Source organism: Anopheles merus, chromosome 2R (assembly GCF_017562075.2).
Source record: "Anopheles merus strain MAF chromosome 2R, AmerM5.1, whole genome shotgun sequence".
Lineage (NCBI taxonomy): Eukaryota > Metazoa > Arthropoda > Insecta > Diptera > Culicidae > Anopheles > Anopheles merus.
In genome coordinates this window covers 45,104,964-45,120,236 of record NC_054082.1, presented here as the reverse complement: position 1 = coordinate 45,120,236, position 15,273 = coordinate 45,104,964, and the positions used below count along the sequence as shown (strand labels likewise).

The window sequence follows — 15,273 nt, the reverse complement described above, 5'->3', positions numbered from 1 at the left end:
GATATTTTTTGTAATTATCATATCCCTTAGTCTAAATCAGCCAAATCTCATTGTCTCATTGTTTGCGTGGAACTCTTAGTCAATCACTTGGTCTCCACAGTTTCTGACGATGATCATCACGAAAGTCATGGGAGATTTGCGGTCCGTTCGAGTGGTCCCAAGCAAAAAAATGAGCATGTTTTCTCACTGTGTTTGACCCGACATACCATCAAATCACACACAGCTAGAAAGCATGCCCATTTTGTTGCACTCCAAGTATATTTCAAGAATTTCATGATTATCACCGACAAAAAATGTCGCGACCAAGTGTGTTAAACAAAATGTCACCGAGCATGTGATTGGTCCACCAACTGTTTGAGTCTCACCTCTGATCACCTCAGTTGTTTACGTGAGCCCATTTGTGCTTCGTTTCAGTCATGAGTTTTGGTGGCATTTGGCAGCACTGTTCACTGCCAGAAAAAAATCATGATATTGCTTGCGTCGGCATTAAGCTCAGCTTATCAGTCAGAGTATTAACTTTGCTTGCAGGATTACGGAATTAACTTTGCTTGGCACTCGCATGTCGCGTTTGGCATGCCATGACGCAATTTCATTGAGTATCAGCAACAAACATCAAGCACTCATGGATATGTTCATTGATTTCGGTGGTGATTATCATGTGATTCTCAAAACATTTTGCAACACTGATGCTATGTCAGTTCAGAAACTGGATTTGTATCAATCTCGATCTTGGAAATTCTTTCTAACTAATCACGAACCTTTTACAAATCCAGAACCTATTTCCAGAAACAGAAACTAAATTTATCTCTTTTATAGGAGCTTAACACAAACCTGCTCTAGTCCTAGATAAAATTTCAAAGCTTTTCGATTTCTGGAATTGATTGCGAGTCAAACCAGTTGCTAAAATCTTCTTCAAAACTTATTACGGTGCTCGGTGCGGCTGGTTAGTGCACGGCCTATATCTATTGTGCTATTGTATGTAAGACAATACATGTTGTCCTCGATATTAGTGAGGGGTGTTTCAGAGCCCACTAACGGCTCCGGAGTAGTGATGGGTTATCGGAATCGCACCCACGGCTTGGAATCGCGTTCGGAGCCGTCCGGAGCCACTCCGAGCCGCTAGTCGGCAGCTGGAGCCGGTCGGAGCCGTCCGGAGCTGTCGGAGCCGACCGGAACCGTTGTAACAGTATTTACTGTAGTGAAGTTTTTTTTTTTTTGTACAATACAGGGTTTCACACTTTATCTAAAGACCATGGGACATCTTCTCGATTCTTTCTTAAACAATTAGAATACTACGGCATGACACTTGAAAACGTTGATGATACCTAAATTCATTGCAGTCAATACTGATTCTTCGGCACATTTCTCGAACACATTGTTCCACGCCCAGAACATGCCATGTCTACCAAATTGCTTAGACGTATAACCCTTGAGTCATCGCATCAAATGCATAATTATTCTTTTCATATTTTAGTAAATAAAACAATTGAAAGAAAAAAGATTGAATGCATATTTTTACAAATTAAATTTAAAAAATGTCCCGAGGTCTTAAGAAAGAGTATCAAACCATGTATTGTTAAAAAAAATCTTCACTACAGTAAATGAAGAAGACTTTTTTTTAACTCATCAACTCCTAATTTTATATTAGATATTATTGCTGATGCATGCGATTTGAAGCGTTTCAGAATAATTTCGACTGTTACAACGATTCCTGTCTGCTCCGTCGGCTCTGAACGGTTCCGGACGGATCCAGCTACCGACTAGCGGCTCCGGGCGGTTCCGGACGGCTCCGGACGGCTCCGGACGGTTTCGAGTTTGGAGTGTTGCACCAACCTTGCGGAATCGCTTCCGATTTTGGCAGAGTCATTCAGAAGCGATTCCGGATTTTTGTTGAATTTACCCATCACTGCTCCGGAGCCGACTCTGCACCCACGGCTCCGAAGCAGTGGCGGATCTAACGGTAGGCGGACTAGGCGGTCGCCGGGGGCCCCATCGATTTAGGGGCTCCGTAGATCGCTAGTCTATAGTATGCCGTATGGACAGAGTACTAACGACAAGGGCCCCCGGAATGATAGACGTTGGGACCCCGAGGCTAACGAATCATTTGCATCCATCCCCCCCCCCCCTCCCCCATCAACCAAAATTTTAGAGCCAACAATCATGGGGGCCCCCCGACGACATTTCAAGTTTACTGTAATCTCCCAACAGCAAGCTCATTGCAAGTACCAAAACAACCCCCCGCACTATTTACCATTTACAGGAGGCCTCAACTCGTCTTGCCGCCTAGGGCCCCCGATACCCTTAATCCGCCACTGCTCCGGAGCCGGCGGCGAATCAGCGCCATCGGACCAACGGTTCAATAGAGACGGCATTGTATGATAGCGTAAAAAAAGAGTATATCTTCACGCAAGTGTGGAAGCTAACGCCCGATGTGATTGCAGTATTGACATGCATGACGTTGTGTATCATTCGTTAGTCCCATTTCTTAACAATTTTCAAAACTTATCAATTTTGTTTTATGTTTTCTTTTTTTTTGTTTTAGTTAAATTACTTTAAACACGACTTACTCGGCTATTTACGGATTTTCTCAATTGAAACCTAATTTATTTATTTTTTTGTTCACTGTGTTAAAACCGGTGCCGGAGCCGTTGGAGCAGAGCTGTTGGTTCGGAGCCGGCTCCGGGCTACATTGATCGTACTCCGTGGTGTAATTTTTATATTCACTAGCGCATCTGGCGGCGGCTGACCGAAGCATTTTGCCAAACAATTTGGAGCCGTTCCAGAAAATATGTTATTTTTCCATGTTTTTCACTTTAACTGGACTGAGAAAGCTTTGTAATTGATACATAAACATGTTGTGCAAGTATTTCAGCCATTTTCGCGTCCACCAGCCGCCGCCAGATGCGCTAGTGAAAATCAAAATTACAGTACGGAGTACGATCAATGTAGCCCGGCCTTAATGTTGTAAGCAAGTAATGCCGACCATATATCCTCTTCTATTTCATTTATTCATTTAGTTTTTTCATTTTATTATAAAAATAACGGTCAAATTGAAATTTGGAATCGCTTGAATTTGACTCGAAAATAAGCACAATACGAAAAGAGGAAGAAGAGAAACGTCATTCTCCATACAAAATGTATAGAATACCCGGGTATGCTGGTTGCTAACTTACGTGGTAAAGTTAAAAAAAATCAAAATAAAATACTTACAGGCTGTTTAAAATTACAACTTATGCACCAAAAAATCATGAATAAAAGTTGGGAGGCTACGGAAAATTTCAGGTCAATAAAAGGAATGAATCAAAAGTTATTGCAGTTCGAAGTTGAAAAAAATACCCGGGTATCCGGTTGCCAACTTAAAGTTTAAGAGCTTTCTCCTTCCCTCTGTACTGTTATATGGTTTCGCATTGAAGTTATGCATCGCTAGGAGGTTGCGGTACGATAACTGTAAGGCGGAAGGAGATGGCCTGAAAAAATGAGCGAGAAGCTTTTTTTTTGTTTGTCACTTTGCACAACGGGTACTCGAAACCCCGCAATGTTTAGCGGGCTGTGAAATCATGTTTGTTTACATTCTCGAACGATTTGTAAACAATTGAACTGCGTTCGAAGCACCCGAAACGAAGTTTTAACAATACTTTTTAACTCGTAAAAAATACGTATTTATACCGTGATTAGTGACCCCAAACACACACACACACACACACACACACACACACACACACACACACACACACATGGAGTACCTAACAGGTCTATCGCAAAAGGAGAATGTTCGCGCAGCCTGCAAAAAGTGTGGCTTTCCAGGACACCTGACGTATCAGTGCCGGAACTACCTGACGGTAAGTAAAGCAACCGTAAAAGGTGTGTAGCATCATGCAACATGCTGACGACTCTCACGCCACAGGTCGATCCGCAAAGCCAAGCCGTAGTACCGGTCCAAAAGCGTCCAGGTAGTGAATCGCCCGAACAGAACTACCTCACACCACTGCAAGAGCTCCGGAAGCAGGAAGAGGAAGAAGAAAAGCGCAAAGCAGAGAAAGCGGCCCGCAAAGAACGCAAGGAACGGGCACGCCGCGTAAAGGAGGCACGCAAGGAGAAAAAGAAGCGCAAGCATCGGAAAAGATCCCGCTCGAGCAGATCGGACGATAGCGATAGTTCGGATAGGAGCACTAGCAGCAGCAGTAGTAGTAGTAGTAGCGATAGTAAGCACAAAAAGAAAACCAAAAAGCGATACAGGAAAAGGGAAGTGAAGCAAAGCAAAAGGGAAGTGAAAAAGTCCAAAAAGGTTAGGCACAGGCGCAAGCGAAAGGATTCCGACAGTAGCTCGGACAGCTAGAGAGCATCCGGAATCAATCACTCAATTGTGTTTAAGGACAATAGCTGTATACATACATACACATACACTTGAAAAACAGATCATGAATTGCAATACATTTACGTTGATGAAAAAACGTGATCATTTAAAAAAAGGCATGGATTGATCATATCAGCAATAAGCCTTTTTACAATGGATCTTAAGTGGCGTTGTAGGAAAGTCAGAAAAAACAAGAATCAATTTTAGGAAAGCTTTTCCAACTAAGCTTTTCCCTTTTAATTTGTCATTGTGGTTATATTAAGTAAAATGCTAAACATTTCCTTTTTTTCTTTTTATTGATCAAATGATTCAACACACATTATACGATTAATAGATTCTACGATAGTGCGATAGATTTGCGTTTTTTTCTTCTTAAATATATTTGACGCTTCTACTGATTTGATATACTATTCTTTTCGCACAATAACATCCATAAAATTCACTTGAGAGAGGTACAAATCGTGCCCAGCATATAACAAAAAATATCGTAAGGAATGTGTAACATTTACATTTTGGTGTAAGAATCCTTCAAGGTCGAACAAGATCTATTTGAAAAATATCTTCGAGCTGGACAAATTGTATTGCAACAGTTCAAACTCATGCTGCATCGCGTTCAGCCGTTTGCGTGTGAGCGATACTGTTGGCAGCATCTTTTCGTCCGACGGTTCCATCGTGGAGGATTGCTGCAGCGGATTGGAGGTCCCACCGGCCGTCTGCTGATTCAGTTTGCCCATTTCACGGGCATATTTGGTGTGTACCTCCTTGAACCAGTGCAGCGAATTGAACGCTGCCGTTTGGTTGAGCAGCGTCAGCAGATAGGAAAGCCCTTTAGCGAGGGAAAAGCAAAAAGAGGATTATTATTAAGTTACACTTGCATTAAACAGAACGACGCTGCTCTTACCCATCACGAAACCATCGTCCGTTGGCAGAAACGTTCCGTGCCGATCTTTTTTAGCGATCGTTTCCTTTGCCTTCAGCATCGCCTCGACGTAGCTGATCGTCAGCGGCGGTATGATCAGATAAAACAGCTCTAAATGCGCAAAGCTGTCCGCTGGTGCAGAGCTTTCGCCATCCGCATGGGTCGGCCGACGGCGCCGCAACCCGTCGAACGCATTCAGCAGCAGGCGGAAAAACTCATTCTCCAGTCGCCAGCTTGTCCGAACGGTGGCCATATCTTGACGCCATATGTTAACGGCCGACTGATTACCCGGGGAGCCAACGGTCGGTTCGCTTGATTGTGCCTGATCGTGCTCTGACGCTTCCGCTGCCGTTGGAGGATTCGAGACGAACTCGGCGGCACCGGTGCACTCGTGCAGCGCACCGGCATGCAGCATCCGTATGAAAGCCATCGCATTGCCTGTGGAAGAGAAGAAACGCGAAGCGAGATCGTCATAGCAACGTGAACTCTTTGGTCGTCTTCGGCAGCTTACCAATTTGACAGATCAGTTTGCGGAACAGATCGACGTATGTTTCACCATCGTCCGACAGGCCAAGGTTTCGGATGCGTCGGTTGAACGCGAGCGCCCGGTCGTACGTATAATTGGCAGCATTCACACCGGACGATGCACCAGTTCCCGCTGAGTCGTTACTGTCAGTAACGAGCTTTTTCGCATCCGCAGCCAGCCGGGAGTGTATTTGCTCGTCGTACAGGAAGTGGGAAAATGTGAACAGCTTCTGGCGCAGGAACTGGAATGCATAGTTTACCTGATGGAAGAGATTAGGTAAGGGACAAATGTAATCTTCTCTAAGCCCTTACACATGTTTCTACCGCATCTTACCACTGTGCTTATAATTCCAGGCCCGTGGCGCTTGATGGAATTGGCAATGTGTTCAATTTTGACCACATTGAGCACACCGCCACCACTGGTGCTACCGCCGCTTGCCGGTGCCGCTGCCTGCTGACGCTCAATAAACAGCTGGCCGTGCAAATCGTACCCGTACGAGCCGATGAACGTTTCGAAATCTTCCATCAGCGCCAGCACATCGTCGTCCTGTCCGTGACCACGCGGGCCCCGCCTATCCTCGGCCGTCGTCCGTGGCAACTGGTCCTCCACCAACCGTATACCGTACTTCCGGTCTACGATGGAGCGCATTTCGCGATAGATGCGCCACTCGGACGGTGAGATGGTCGAAAGCGTGTAGAACACATCGCTCAAATGATGCGCAACCGAATGCCGTGCGGACAGCCATCGTCCATCCGGCTCCTGCGTGAGCTTCGTGCGCAGAAACGCAAACACCAGCTTCTGCGTGTGGTTTTGTTCACCCATTGCCGCGTCGCATCCGTCGCGGAACGGATCGAACGGTTCGATCTGATGCCACTTGCCGTGAAAGTCCCATCGTATGAATGCTTCGATCCGGTTGCTCATGGGAACGACACTCACGGAGAGTGCATCCAGCCGGGCACTCGGGCCCAGCAGGGGCGTATATTTGCCGGCAACGTCGAGACGATTGCACTCCCGCTCCCAGTCGATGAAGGTGGCCAGGCGGTTCAGCAGTGACTCCACCTTGCGGTACGCGTCATCCGTCAGCGCTAGCAGAGGAGGTCCGCCGTTGGACGCACTTCCGTGGCACAGGGCAATGGTCAGTTGTGCCAACCCCACCCGTTCTGGTGTGGCCGGACCGTGAAGGCACTTTTCCAACACATCGATAGTGGAAATCTTCTCCAGCCAGAGCGACCCATTGGCGGTGGATTTGGATTCCTTTGCTTCGCGGAGCAATTTTTTCTACCCAAAAAAAGAAAAGGTGGAACCAAGTTAGAATGAAACACTGTCACCGGACCTTCGCCTTACCTTGGCATTATTAACAATGGTGTAGATTTTATGCTGCTGATGCTGAACGATAAACTGCAGGCAGGGCACAGTGACGGAACGGCGAGTGGAGGACAGCAAAAACTCTACCACCATGCGCCGGTACTGTATCAATCGGTCCGTCCTTTCCGTAGCCCGTCGACCGTACAGCGCGTACAGTGTTCCCAGCACGTATTCCATCTCGCGCACGAGTCGTACACCCTCCAGCAGCAGGCCACATTTGATGCGCAATTTTTCCAGCGTAAAATTGCCATCATCCTGAGAAGCCCCGGGCACGGGTGGCCGGTTGCGCAACTGCACATGAGCCTCCACCAGCCAGCTGGCCGCATGCAGACAGAGAACGGCAGCTGTAGCCGATTTTTCCAGCGCCTGCAGTTGCGCGTCCCGTGCCTTCTGATAATCGAACGACGTAGACAGCGGCGTACTGACGGAAATTGGAGCCGCACTCGCGTCGTAATCCCGCAGCAGCTTATGCCCATGCGCCTGTATGAACTCGTCCGGCTGCCAGGGGAAATTGTCCTCCAGCGGAATCAGGGGGAACTGAAAGAAAAACGCTTCCATGATGGTACCATTTTCCAACTACGAAGGTATCCTTCACTCCTTACCCACCTTCAGGTTTAGCTCGAAAAGATTCTTCAACATGCGCTGCTCGATCGGCAGAAAGAGATAGAGGGCGAAATTCAGCAGCACGTTCACGCCAATAACATCCTTCGATTGTGTAAAATCTACTCCGTTTGGTGTCGTCTTTGCACACGCCGTAAGGTTGGTAAGCTTTCGCTTCAAAAACTTCATGAACCGATCGCTAAAGGCTTCCCCGGAGCAAACCGGATCGAAGCGCGTTTTCACCTTGTACAGTGCCTCGAGAAGGCGCCTTTCGCCCGTCACTTCCGGCATGGACTCATCCCCAATCCAAAAGCCAATCGCTTGGCACACGAACAGAAGATCGCGGAAGCCGGCCTTGTTCGACGGAGCGCTTTTAGTCGGCTGGCGAAGCTTATGAGCGAACGATCGCCAGTGCGCTTTGAGGTGAGTCTTGCCTATTATATGATCGAGTTCCAGGGCGACGCGTAACAGTTTTCCAATATAGTCGAAGAGATACTGGAAATTATGAACGAATGAACACAAATACCTACATACTTCTCATAGTTTCGTCTGTGGATTACTCACGTCTACATCCAACGACGGTGGTGACTTCCCATCCAGACCATTCTTTTTCGTGCGCTTCGCTCGGCCGTACGATGCTTCCTCGTCAAAAAAGGCACCGATTTGACGCAGCAGCAGAACGCCGACATCTCGGAGACGTTCGTAGTGGCACTGCACCGTCGCCATCAGGTCGATATTCTGAGCAATCCATAGCAGAGGCGGACGATCGGTATCCTCCACATCACGGAATGGTTCGGTGCGATCGTAAATAGTGCGTACCAGCGCCCGTATCTCCTGCTCCAGACAATCGATCTCACGGCACAGTTGCGCAAAGGTGGACAGTAGCTTGTTCAGCGGTAGGGTGCTAGTGCCGGGTGTGGCACTGTTCGATTTGCCACTGTTGATGCTATTGGTCTCTATCATGCGAGCGGGCGGCAGCCGCTCATTATTGCACGCGTAGTCCAATCGCACGATGCTGGGCACGGGTCCGTTCGAAAGGGCAGGCAAGTGGAGCTGGGCTAGCTTTTGATCATAATCTTTCAGGAAATGACCATACTCCTTGATCTGCGTTGCGTACAGATGGCCTGGAAAGGAAGTGAACATGTTAGTTCGTGATATAACAACGTGTATATACGCAAACACTCACTTGACGAAACAACCGTCTCCATCACGACTGATTAATTCATATCATTGAAAGGAAATGAACAGAAATAGGAATAATATTCACCCGACTAGTGATAACAATTGATGATTCATGTCGGTTTGTTGATGCTATGACTTTTTCTTCTTCTTCTAACTGTCATGAAAACACTGTCAATCAACTCCTGTGTTCTCGTCGGATTTTAAAGTGTCGTTATGTTTGTGGTGGTTGAGTTTTAAATTGTCCGTTATATGTTTCTGTCGGTTTTATTCTAAATATATAAAAAGAAGAATATTTAAACTATGTTTTAACTTTAACAATCCATACTTCTACATTTAATTGCACCTTCTATATTGTCCTCTTTTCGACCAATCATTTGACACCCTTCAGATATATGCCAGACACCTAGCAACCGTTGGCAAGGACCTGGTAAATATTCTAAACAAACAAATGTATCGCTCACGTAGAGTAGAAAACTCACTCGTACGCAAACAAGAATAAATATCTAAACCATGTAACTTTGGGCCGTATAATGGGAACAGTTTTCGCCAAATGCTGTAGAAAAGAGCATGAAAATAACAAGTAAGTAGGTGCAATTCTGATGCCGTGTGCTAAACTAACCTTCACCACTTTGTTTCCAGTGATGCGCTAAACATTCTCGTGCTGGGAATTGAGAATTCGGGCAAGACTGAGATATCGTTCAAAATTTGTCATCAAAAGCGGGGTGATTATGCTTCGACCAAAGGATGCCGATTGTTCGAAACTGTGATCGGTAGGCGTTTATTTGTTTGCTGACTGTGAGCTGTGTCCTTCTTAATCAAAGCGTATCCTTGTTTTTATGTTCCAGCGGATACTGAGATAAAACTTATCGAAATCGGCGGTGGATCCGACCTTCGAGACATCTGGAAGTACTATTTCTTAGATGTAATTTAAGCTGTTTTCTATTTGTGTGAAGAATTTTACCAATCGTTCCATTCCGCAATCGCAGGCTCTGGCTGTTATTTTTGTAATCGATGCTTCCAACATACACAACATCTGTGAGTCTTACAAAATATTCCAAAACCTCATGGCGCACGAGTTCCTGGCCGGCAAACCATTCCTCATACTCGCCAACAAGCAGGACCTGCCGGAATCGGTCGATTGTATCGAAATCTGCGAGTATCTGGACGTCGAGTATCTAGCGAACCGGTACCGTTGTCCGTGTCTCGTAGAGGCATGCGGCAATTGGGGCACCACCGCCTACGAACCGAACGAATACGATGGCTTGACCTACGGCATCCAGTGGCTGGTAGGAACGGTGCTTGCCCATCGGCAGTTCATTATGAACCGTATCAACTTCCACAAACTGATGCTGGGACGCGATGGCGCGGATGCATCGAGAACTATTAAAAGGCCGCGCACGGGCATCAAATCCGGGGCAGCAGAAGACGCAAACGCAAAGACAGCCGTCCGAAAACGGCACCTTCAAGCCAGCAGGCCTGGCTGAAAGAAAACGACAACAATTATCTGATTAAACGAAACAGCATTATCTCCGTAAAGAGTATACCCACCAGCACTACCACGGAACGGACGAACAACTCGAGCACCAAGGCAACTACTACCTCCGGCAGCGGACTTTCGGTCGTAGATGAAGCTGTGGAAGTCAGCCAGACCAGCAGCAGCACGGGTGCGTTTGTATGACAATGGGAAACAAGACCGATGTACAATTGATGCTTTACTTTTCCAGAACATGCCACAGTCATACATGTAAGCAAAGATGATATGACTTTAGAAGATTTGTCCCTTTCTTTCTCCGTCAATGAGACGAATGGAAAAGCGCTGGAACTTATTTGAGATGAGCGTTCTGTGCCAAAAGCGCTATACATCGGCAAGGCATTATGATTCACTTCCTGTTCTGTCGGGTTTTTTTGTAATTTTTTTTTTATTTTTAATGACATTCTCATCCCACCAGCACTACACCAATCTTGTTTCATTTGTAACACCCATACTGCTACTCACCTTGGTCTGGTGTCATGATGACAGATGTAGAAAGTTATGAAAACAATCGCATTTCTCATTTTCCGCACGCACTTCGTAACAAAATGAGGCTTTCGGTGGTAAATTTCTTCAAGAAAAGTGTAAATGGACACATTTTCCGCGGTAAATATCGATTGGTGAAACGGGTAACGCCTCGCTCGACCCAGACCCTCATTCGAGAGTACGAACAAACGGAGGCCAACATGAAACTGCTGCTCCATCCGTACCTGTCCAAGGTAAGTCCGTCTAGTCGCGGCGGCAAATTGTGCCGATCAGTATTGCTCACACGTTCGCTATTTGTAGGAACAATCTAGCGGCCATGCGAAGGAGCTGGGTAAGAAGGAACAGCTCGTGGCCAAATGGCGAGCGGAACAGCTCAAGATGAAACCGCACGTCACGATAGCGGAACGATTGGCACACCTGCAGGTCAAAAATGTGTGGGATTAGCGTAACGGAACCGTGAAACAGTATAACACCGCTGAGGGTTCGGAGTAAAAGGAGTTCCTTTTATTGTACAACAAGCATTTTACATCAACAATGCGTTTGAGGGAGTGTTCACTCTTCTCGTGTATGTGGTAACAGTAGAATCAATAGTGAATAATGTTACAATCAAAATATATTACTGTGTGTTGTTCTCGAGTGGTTGCTGATTGTCCGTCGGCGTGGTCCGTTACGCCGGTACCCAGCCCAGCGGGTTGGGCGTCAGGTCTTCCTTGTGCAACACTTTACCCTGCGAGGAATACTCTGCAAACTGGGCCACCACCGGATCTCGCTGGCATGATGACATCCCTATCACCCGTCCCCCTTACCGATGTAGAACGCCACGAACTTTAGGGCGGCCAGATCTCCGTCAATGATCACCTCGTCGGGCTGGCCGTATCCGCAATATCGGAACGACTTGCCGAACAGTACCGTCCAGAAGAATGGGACCGCTTTGAGGGGTGTCGCCTTGCCGATCATGTTCAGTGCCGCCACCCGGCCGTGATACTGTGCGAGCGGATAGTGGCCGATGGTAGCCTGCTGGCCATCGTTTGAGTGGACTGGTGCGTTCGCAATATCGCCCCCGACATACACACCTTCCAGATTCGACTCTAAATACTGGTCGGTGTTGATCGATCCGTTGCGATTCAGGCTGATACCCGAGCCCTGCAGAAACTCCGTGTACAGCGTCGAACCGATGCCAAAAATGCAAATATCCGCATCGAGCAGGGTACCGTCGGTCAGCTCGACCTGCTGCACCGTACCCTCCGCTCCGATGCACCGCCGGATGCCGGAATTCATCACGAACTGCACGCCCTTCTCCTCAAACAGCTCCATGACCCGCTGGCCGATCGCTTCGCCAAACGATTCCTTCAGCGGAACGGCACCGCGACCGATGACCGTCACCCTGGCTACCTTGTTCACGCAGTAGGCGGCCGCCTCGAGTCCGATGAAGCTCGTGCCCAGTATGACCACCCGCTTTTCCGGCGCGAGTTGCTCGTTAACCTGCTTGGCATCGGCCGCCGTACGCAGCACGCACACGTTGCCCAGGCTAGCGCCCTCAATCGGAGGCCGGCGAGGATTCGAACCAGTCGCAATGTACGCCTTATCGTACCGGATCTTGTACCCATTGTCGAGCGTGAGTTCGTGCGTGGCACCGTCCAGCTTCGTTACGGCAGTGCCCAGCATGACCTCGATGTCGTTCTCGTCGTAGAACTGCTGCGTCCGCAGTAGGACCTTTTCCAGGTTCAGGTCCATCGTTTTGCTCACCTTCACCCGGTCGTACGGTAGGCATGGTTCCTTGTTGATCATCACTATCCGCCCGGTGAATCCTTCCTGTCGCAGCGTTTCCGCACACGTCGCTCCCGACGGGCCGCCACCGATGACGACGTACGTGCGGTCGTCCTGCACCGCCCGTTTGGCCATCACGCGCGTCCGCTTGTTGGTGGCCAGTTCGGTGCGCTTGGCGCGCACTTTCACCTCACCCGCCTCGCCAACGGTGACGCGGTAGCAGGGCAGCGAATCCATCCCCGGGAAGTCTTCGATATCGCCCGTCTCCACGTTGAAGCACGCTCCATGCCAAGGGCACCGGACGCGTCCTTCGCCCAGCGCACCGGTCACGAGCATGGCACCGTAGTGGGAGCATTTGTTGCCGATGGCCGAAAGCTTCCCGTTCTGCCGTACCAGCAGCACCTTGCCCTCGCCCAACTCGACCTGCTTCATCTGGTTCTCGCCAATCTCCGACTCCTGGCACACGACGGCTTCGATGAAATCGTCATCGTGCGTGCCTGCTGCCCCTCCATTGCTCGTGGACGCAGCCGCCGTAACCTTGGATGCTGTGGAACCAAAGAGATACGTGGGACACATTAGAACGCAAAGAAAAATCGATCGATTACGCACGGAAAAACACTCGTCCGTTGCGCGTGAAAATTCACTGTTCGGTAATTAGAGCTACGAAATTCCCGGCAGCCACACTCAATGATGAATCATCGTCAGCCGTACAGGAATGTTCACCGAAAAAAAAAACACGTACCGAGATACGACATCATCTTGTGACGCACACACTGGAAAGAATAGTCAACCTGCAAAACCCACCACACAACGCGTTCGCACCGATCGAAGGAGCCGGAATTTCTGATGGATGGGTTTTTTTCCTGTCCCCAACGATCCGATTGTTGCTGTGCCGCGCACTGTGCACACTAATGCGTTACCAAGGCAACCGCACACTGTCACCGCGCGCACACACACACACAAACACGTTCAGCGTACCGCGACACGGCCGTACTGGCACCCACGAACGAACGAAGCAGCGATTCGCGCGGTTTTTTGGCTTTGGCTATTTAGTTCGGCGATAAAAAAAAACCCGCCTAGTGTTGCCCAAAATTTGTTGTGGTTGGTTGCGGCTAGTTGGCTGCCGTTTTCTGACCGGTCTTTGTCCGATCCGGTTTTTGTGCGGTGTCTTTCAAGAAAGGGTTGAATTTGGTACAAGACCTTCGCCGTACTTGATGGAGTTTTTTTTTTTTTTTGTTGTTGCAAAATCTCCCTCTCCCTCGCGACAGAGACGTTGGTTTTGAGGAAGGTCAACGTATGCGGATTTTTACCATTAAAATCTAAACCAAACGCCGCTCGTTTCATCTCGAGAACCGAATCCAAGTCACGAATTCGATTTAGAGACAGAAAGCGAACGGCACTCGAAAGCGAAAATCATTCAAGGTAACACATTGTGGTCCCATTTTTTTTCTTTTATAACATCAACCACTTTATGCTTTATGTTTCGTCCATAGTAAACGCTCTAACGACTCCCTTCCACCACAATATGTAGACGCAAGTGGCAGTCATAACTTTCACTTCTTCCGATTTTGTAGAGCGAGACCTCAGCCGCTCGCTAACCACAGATACCAACAAAAAAAACCACACACTTCCGCCGTCATTACACAGCACTAGCGAGTGTGAAGGGCTTATCTTAGCAGGGCAGCAGAATAGCCAAACAAACCGGTCACTGACATGAAATTACACATCTGAACTTGGCCCGTTGCTATGGCGACCGGTGACCCCCGAAAACGAAACAAACACCAAGCACACGGTGGTATTCTTACCTTTGGCGAGGGATTCGTTCGAATTGCGAACCGCCTTTGACGAACTGCAGCCCATCTTGGAATGAAGCCCCGGTAACAGGTGTTGGTGCCCCGAATGCCTGAACCACGCTGCCGTCTGCCGAAGCCCAATGACCCTGGCGTACCGATCAACAGTGCAGGCCACAGACAGTGTGGTACGATGGCGACACGAAGACGCGAGCAACCACCGAGTGACTAATGCGAAGGTCTCGACAAGGTATTGCAGCGGGTCTGGCTAAAGGTACTACACCACTGCCGCAAACGATCCTGTCCATTGAAAAGGTAGGCGCACGATACCGTGTACCGGAATAGTGTTCCGTGTGCCGCGGTCGATCGTAAACTAAGACCAGCGCCCGTTCTCTCGGACCGTTTCAACCGGTTGCACGGTGGGGGGTTTGCGCGCCGTAACCGCGTGCCACCTGCCGGTTCTGCGCTATATCGCGCAGAAAACGTGCTCGTAGGCAACGGCGGTTCAATTCGTTCGTTTGGTCGCGTTCGCTACCATGCGTTTAATCGGCATTCGGCATCGCGATCGTGATGTTTCGCCGATGCGATTGCGCGCGAAGGAGGAGGAGTGATGGCGCTGTTGAATGCTTCGCTTTTGCACTTGTTTATTGCAAATCTAGCGTTTACCTGAGCTTGGCTCAGTGGGGAGGCCTAACCGTGCAAATCGCGCACTCGCTCGGTGGATGTTAACGACATAAAAATGCAATTGCTAAT

At 48.5% G+C, this 15,273-nt stretch overlaps 5 protein-coding genes across 7 annotated transcripts; 3 read left to right on the top strand and 2 right to left on the bottom strand.

The window, feature by feature from the left end:
• Window positions 1-3,592: 3,592 nt before the first annotated feature.
• On the top strand, window positions 3,593-4,752 carry LOC121603448 (protein SREK1IP1). The gene is made up of 2 exons (XM_041932136.1): window positions 3,593-3,839; window positions 3,905-4,752. Exons 1-2 carry the CDS (start codon window positions 3,735-3,737, stop codon window positions 4,334-4,336), a joined length of 537 nt encoding a protein of 178 aa, XP_041788070.1. The 5' UTR covers window positions 3,593-3,734; the 3' UTR covers window positions 4,337-4,752.
• A 47-nt stretch (window positions 4,753-4,799) lies between these two features.
• LOC121603442 (WASH complex subunit 4-like) lies at window positions 4,800-9,384 on the bottom strand. 3 transcript variants are annotated; one of them, XM_041932129.1, is made up of 9 exons: window positions 9,278-9,384; window positions 8,951-9,215; window positions 8,329-8,888; window positions 7,771-8,259; window positions 7,144-7,701; window positions 6,133-7,077; window positions 5,785-6,058; window positions 5,256-5,711; window positions 4,800-5,180 (listed from the first exon to the last, which is right to left on the bottom strand). In XM_041932129.1, the coding sequence occupies exons 2-9, from the start codon at window positions 8,970-8,972 to the stop codon at window positions 4,900-4,902; spliced, it is 3,585 nt and encodes a 1,194-aa protein (XP_041788063.1). In that variant the 5' UTR covers window positions 8,973-9,215; window positions 9,278-9,384; the 3' UTR covers window positions 4,800-4,899. The 3 variants fall into 3 exon arrangements, with proteins under 3 accessions (XP_041788063.1, XP_041788062.1, XP_041788064.1); XM_041932128.1 differs by having other exon boundaries at window positions 9,290-9,384; XM_041932130.1 differs by having other exon boundaries at window positions 8,951-9,201; window positions 9,290-9,384.
• A 55-nt stretch (window positions 9,385-9,439) lies between these two features.
• On the top strand, window positions 9,440-10,900 carry LOC121603447 (ADP-ribosylation factor-like protein 13B). Its single transcript, XM_041932135.1, is given in 6 exon segments — window positions 9,440-9,526; window positions 9,586-9,716; window positions 9,792-9,868; window positions 9,933-10,355; window positions 10,358-10,610; window positions 10,671-10,900. Coding segments are annotated over 6 exon segments (1,041 nt in total). The 5' UTR covers window positions 9,440-9,476; the 3' UTR covers window positions 10,778-10,900.
• A 34-nt stretch (window positions 10,901-10,934) lies between these two features.
• Window positions 10,935-11,579, top strand: LOC121603449 (ribosomal protein 63, mitochondrial-like). Its single transcript, XM_041932137.1, has 2 exons — window positions 10,935-11,196; window positions 11,264-11,579. Exons 1-2 carry the CDS (start codon window positions 10,957-10,959, stop codon window positions 11,405-11,407), a joined length of 384 nt encoding a protein of 127 aa, XP_041788071.1. The 5' UTR covers window positions 10,935-10,956; the 3' UTR covers window positions 11,408-11,579.
• Window positions 11,446-15,245, bottom strand: LOC121603445 (apoptosis-inducing factor 3-like). The gene is given in 3 exon segments (XM_041932132.1): window positions 11,446-11,758; window positions 11,761-13,275; window positions 14,536-15,245. Coding segments are annotated over 3 exon segments (1,698 nt in total). The 5' UTR covers window positions 14,591-15,245; the 3' UTR covers window positions 11,446-11,630.
• Window positions 15,246-15,273: the final 28 nt, after the last annotated feature.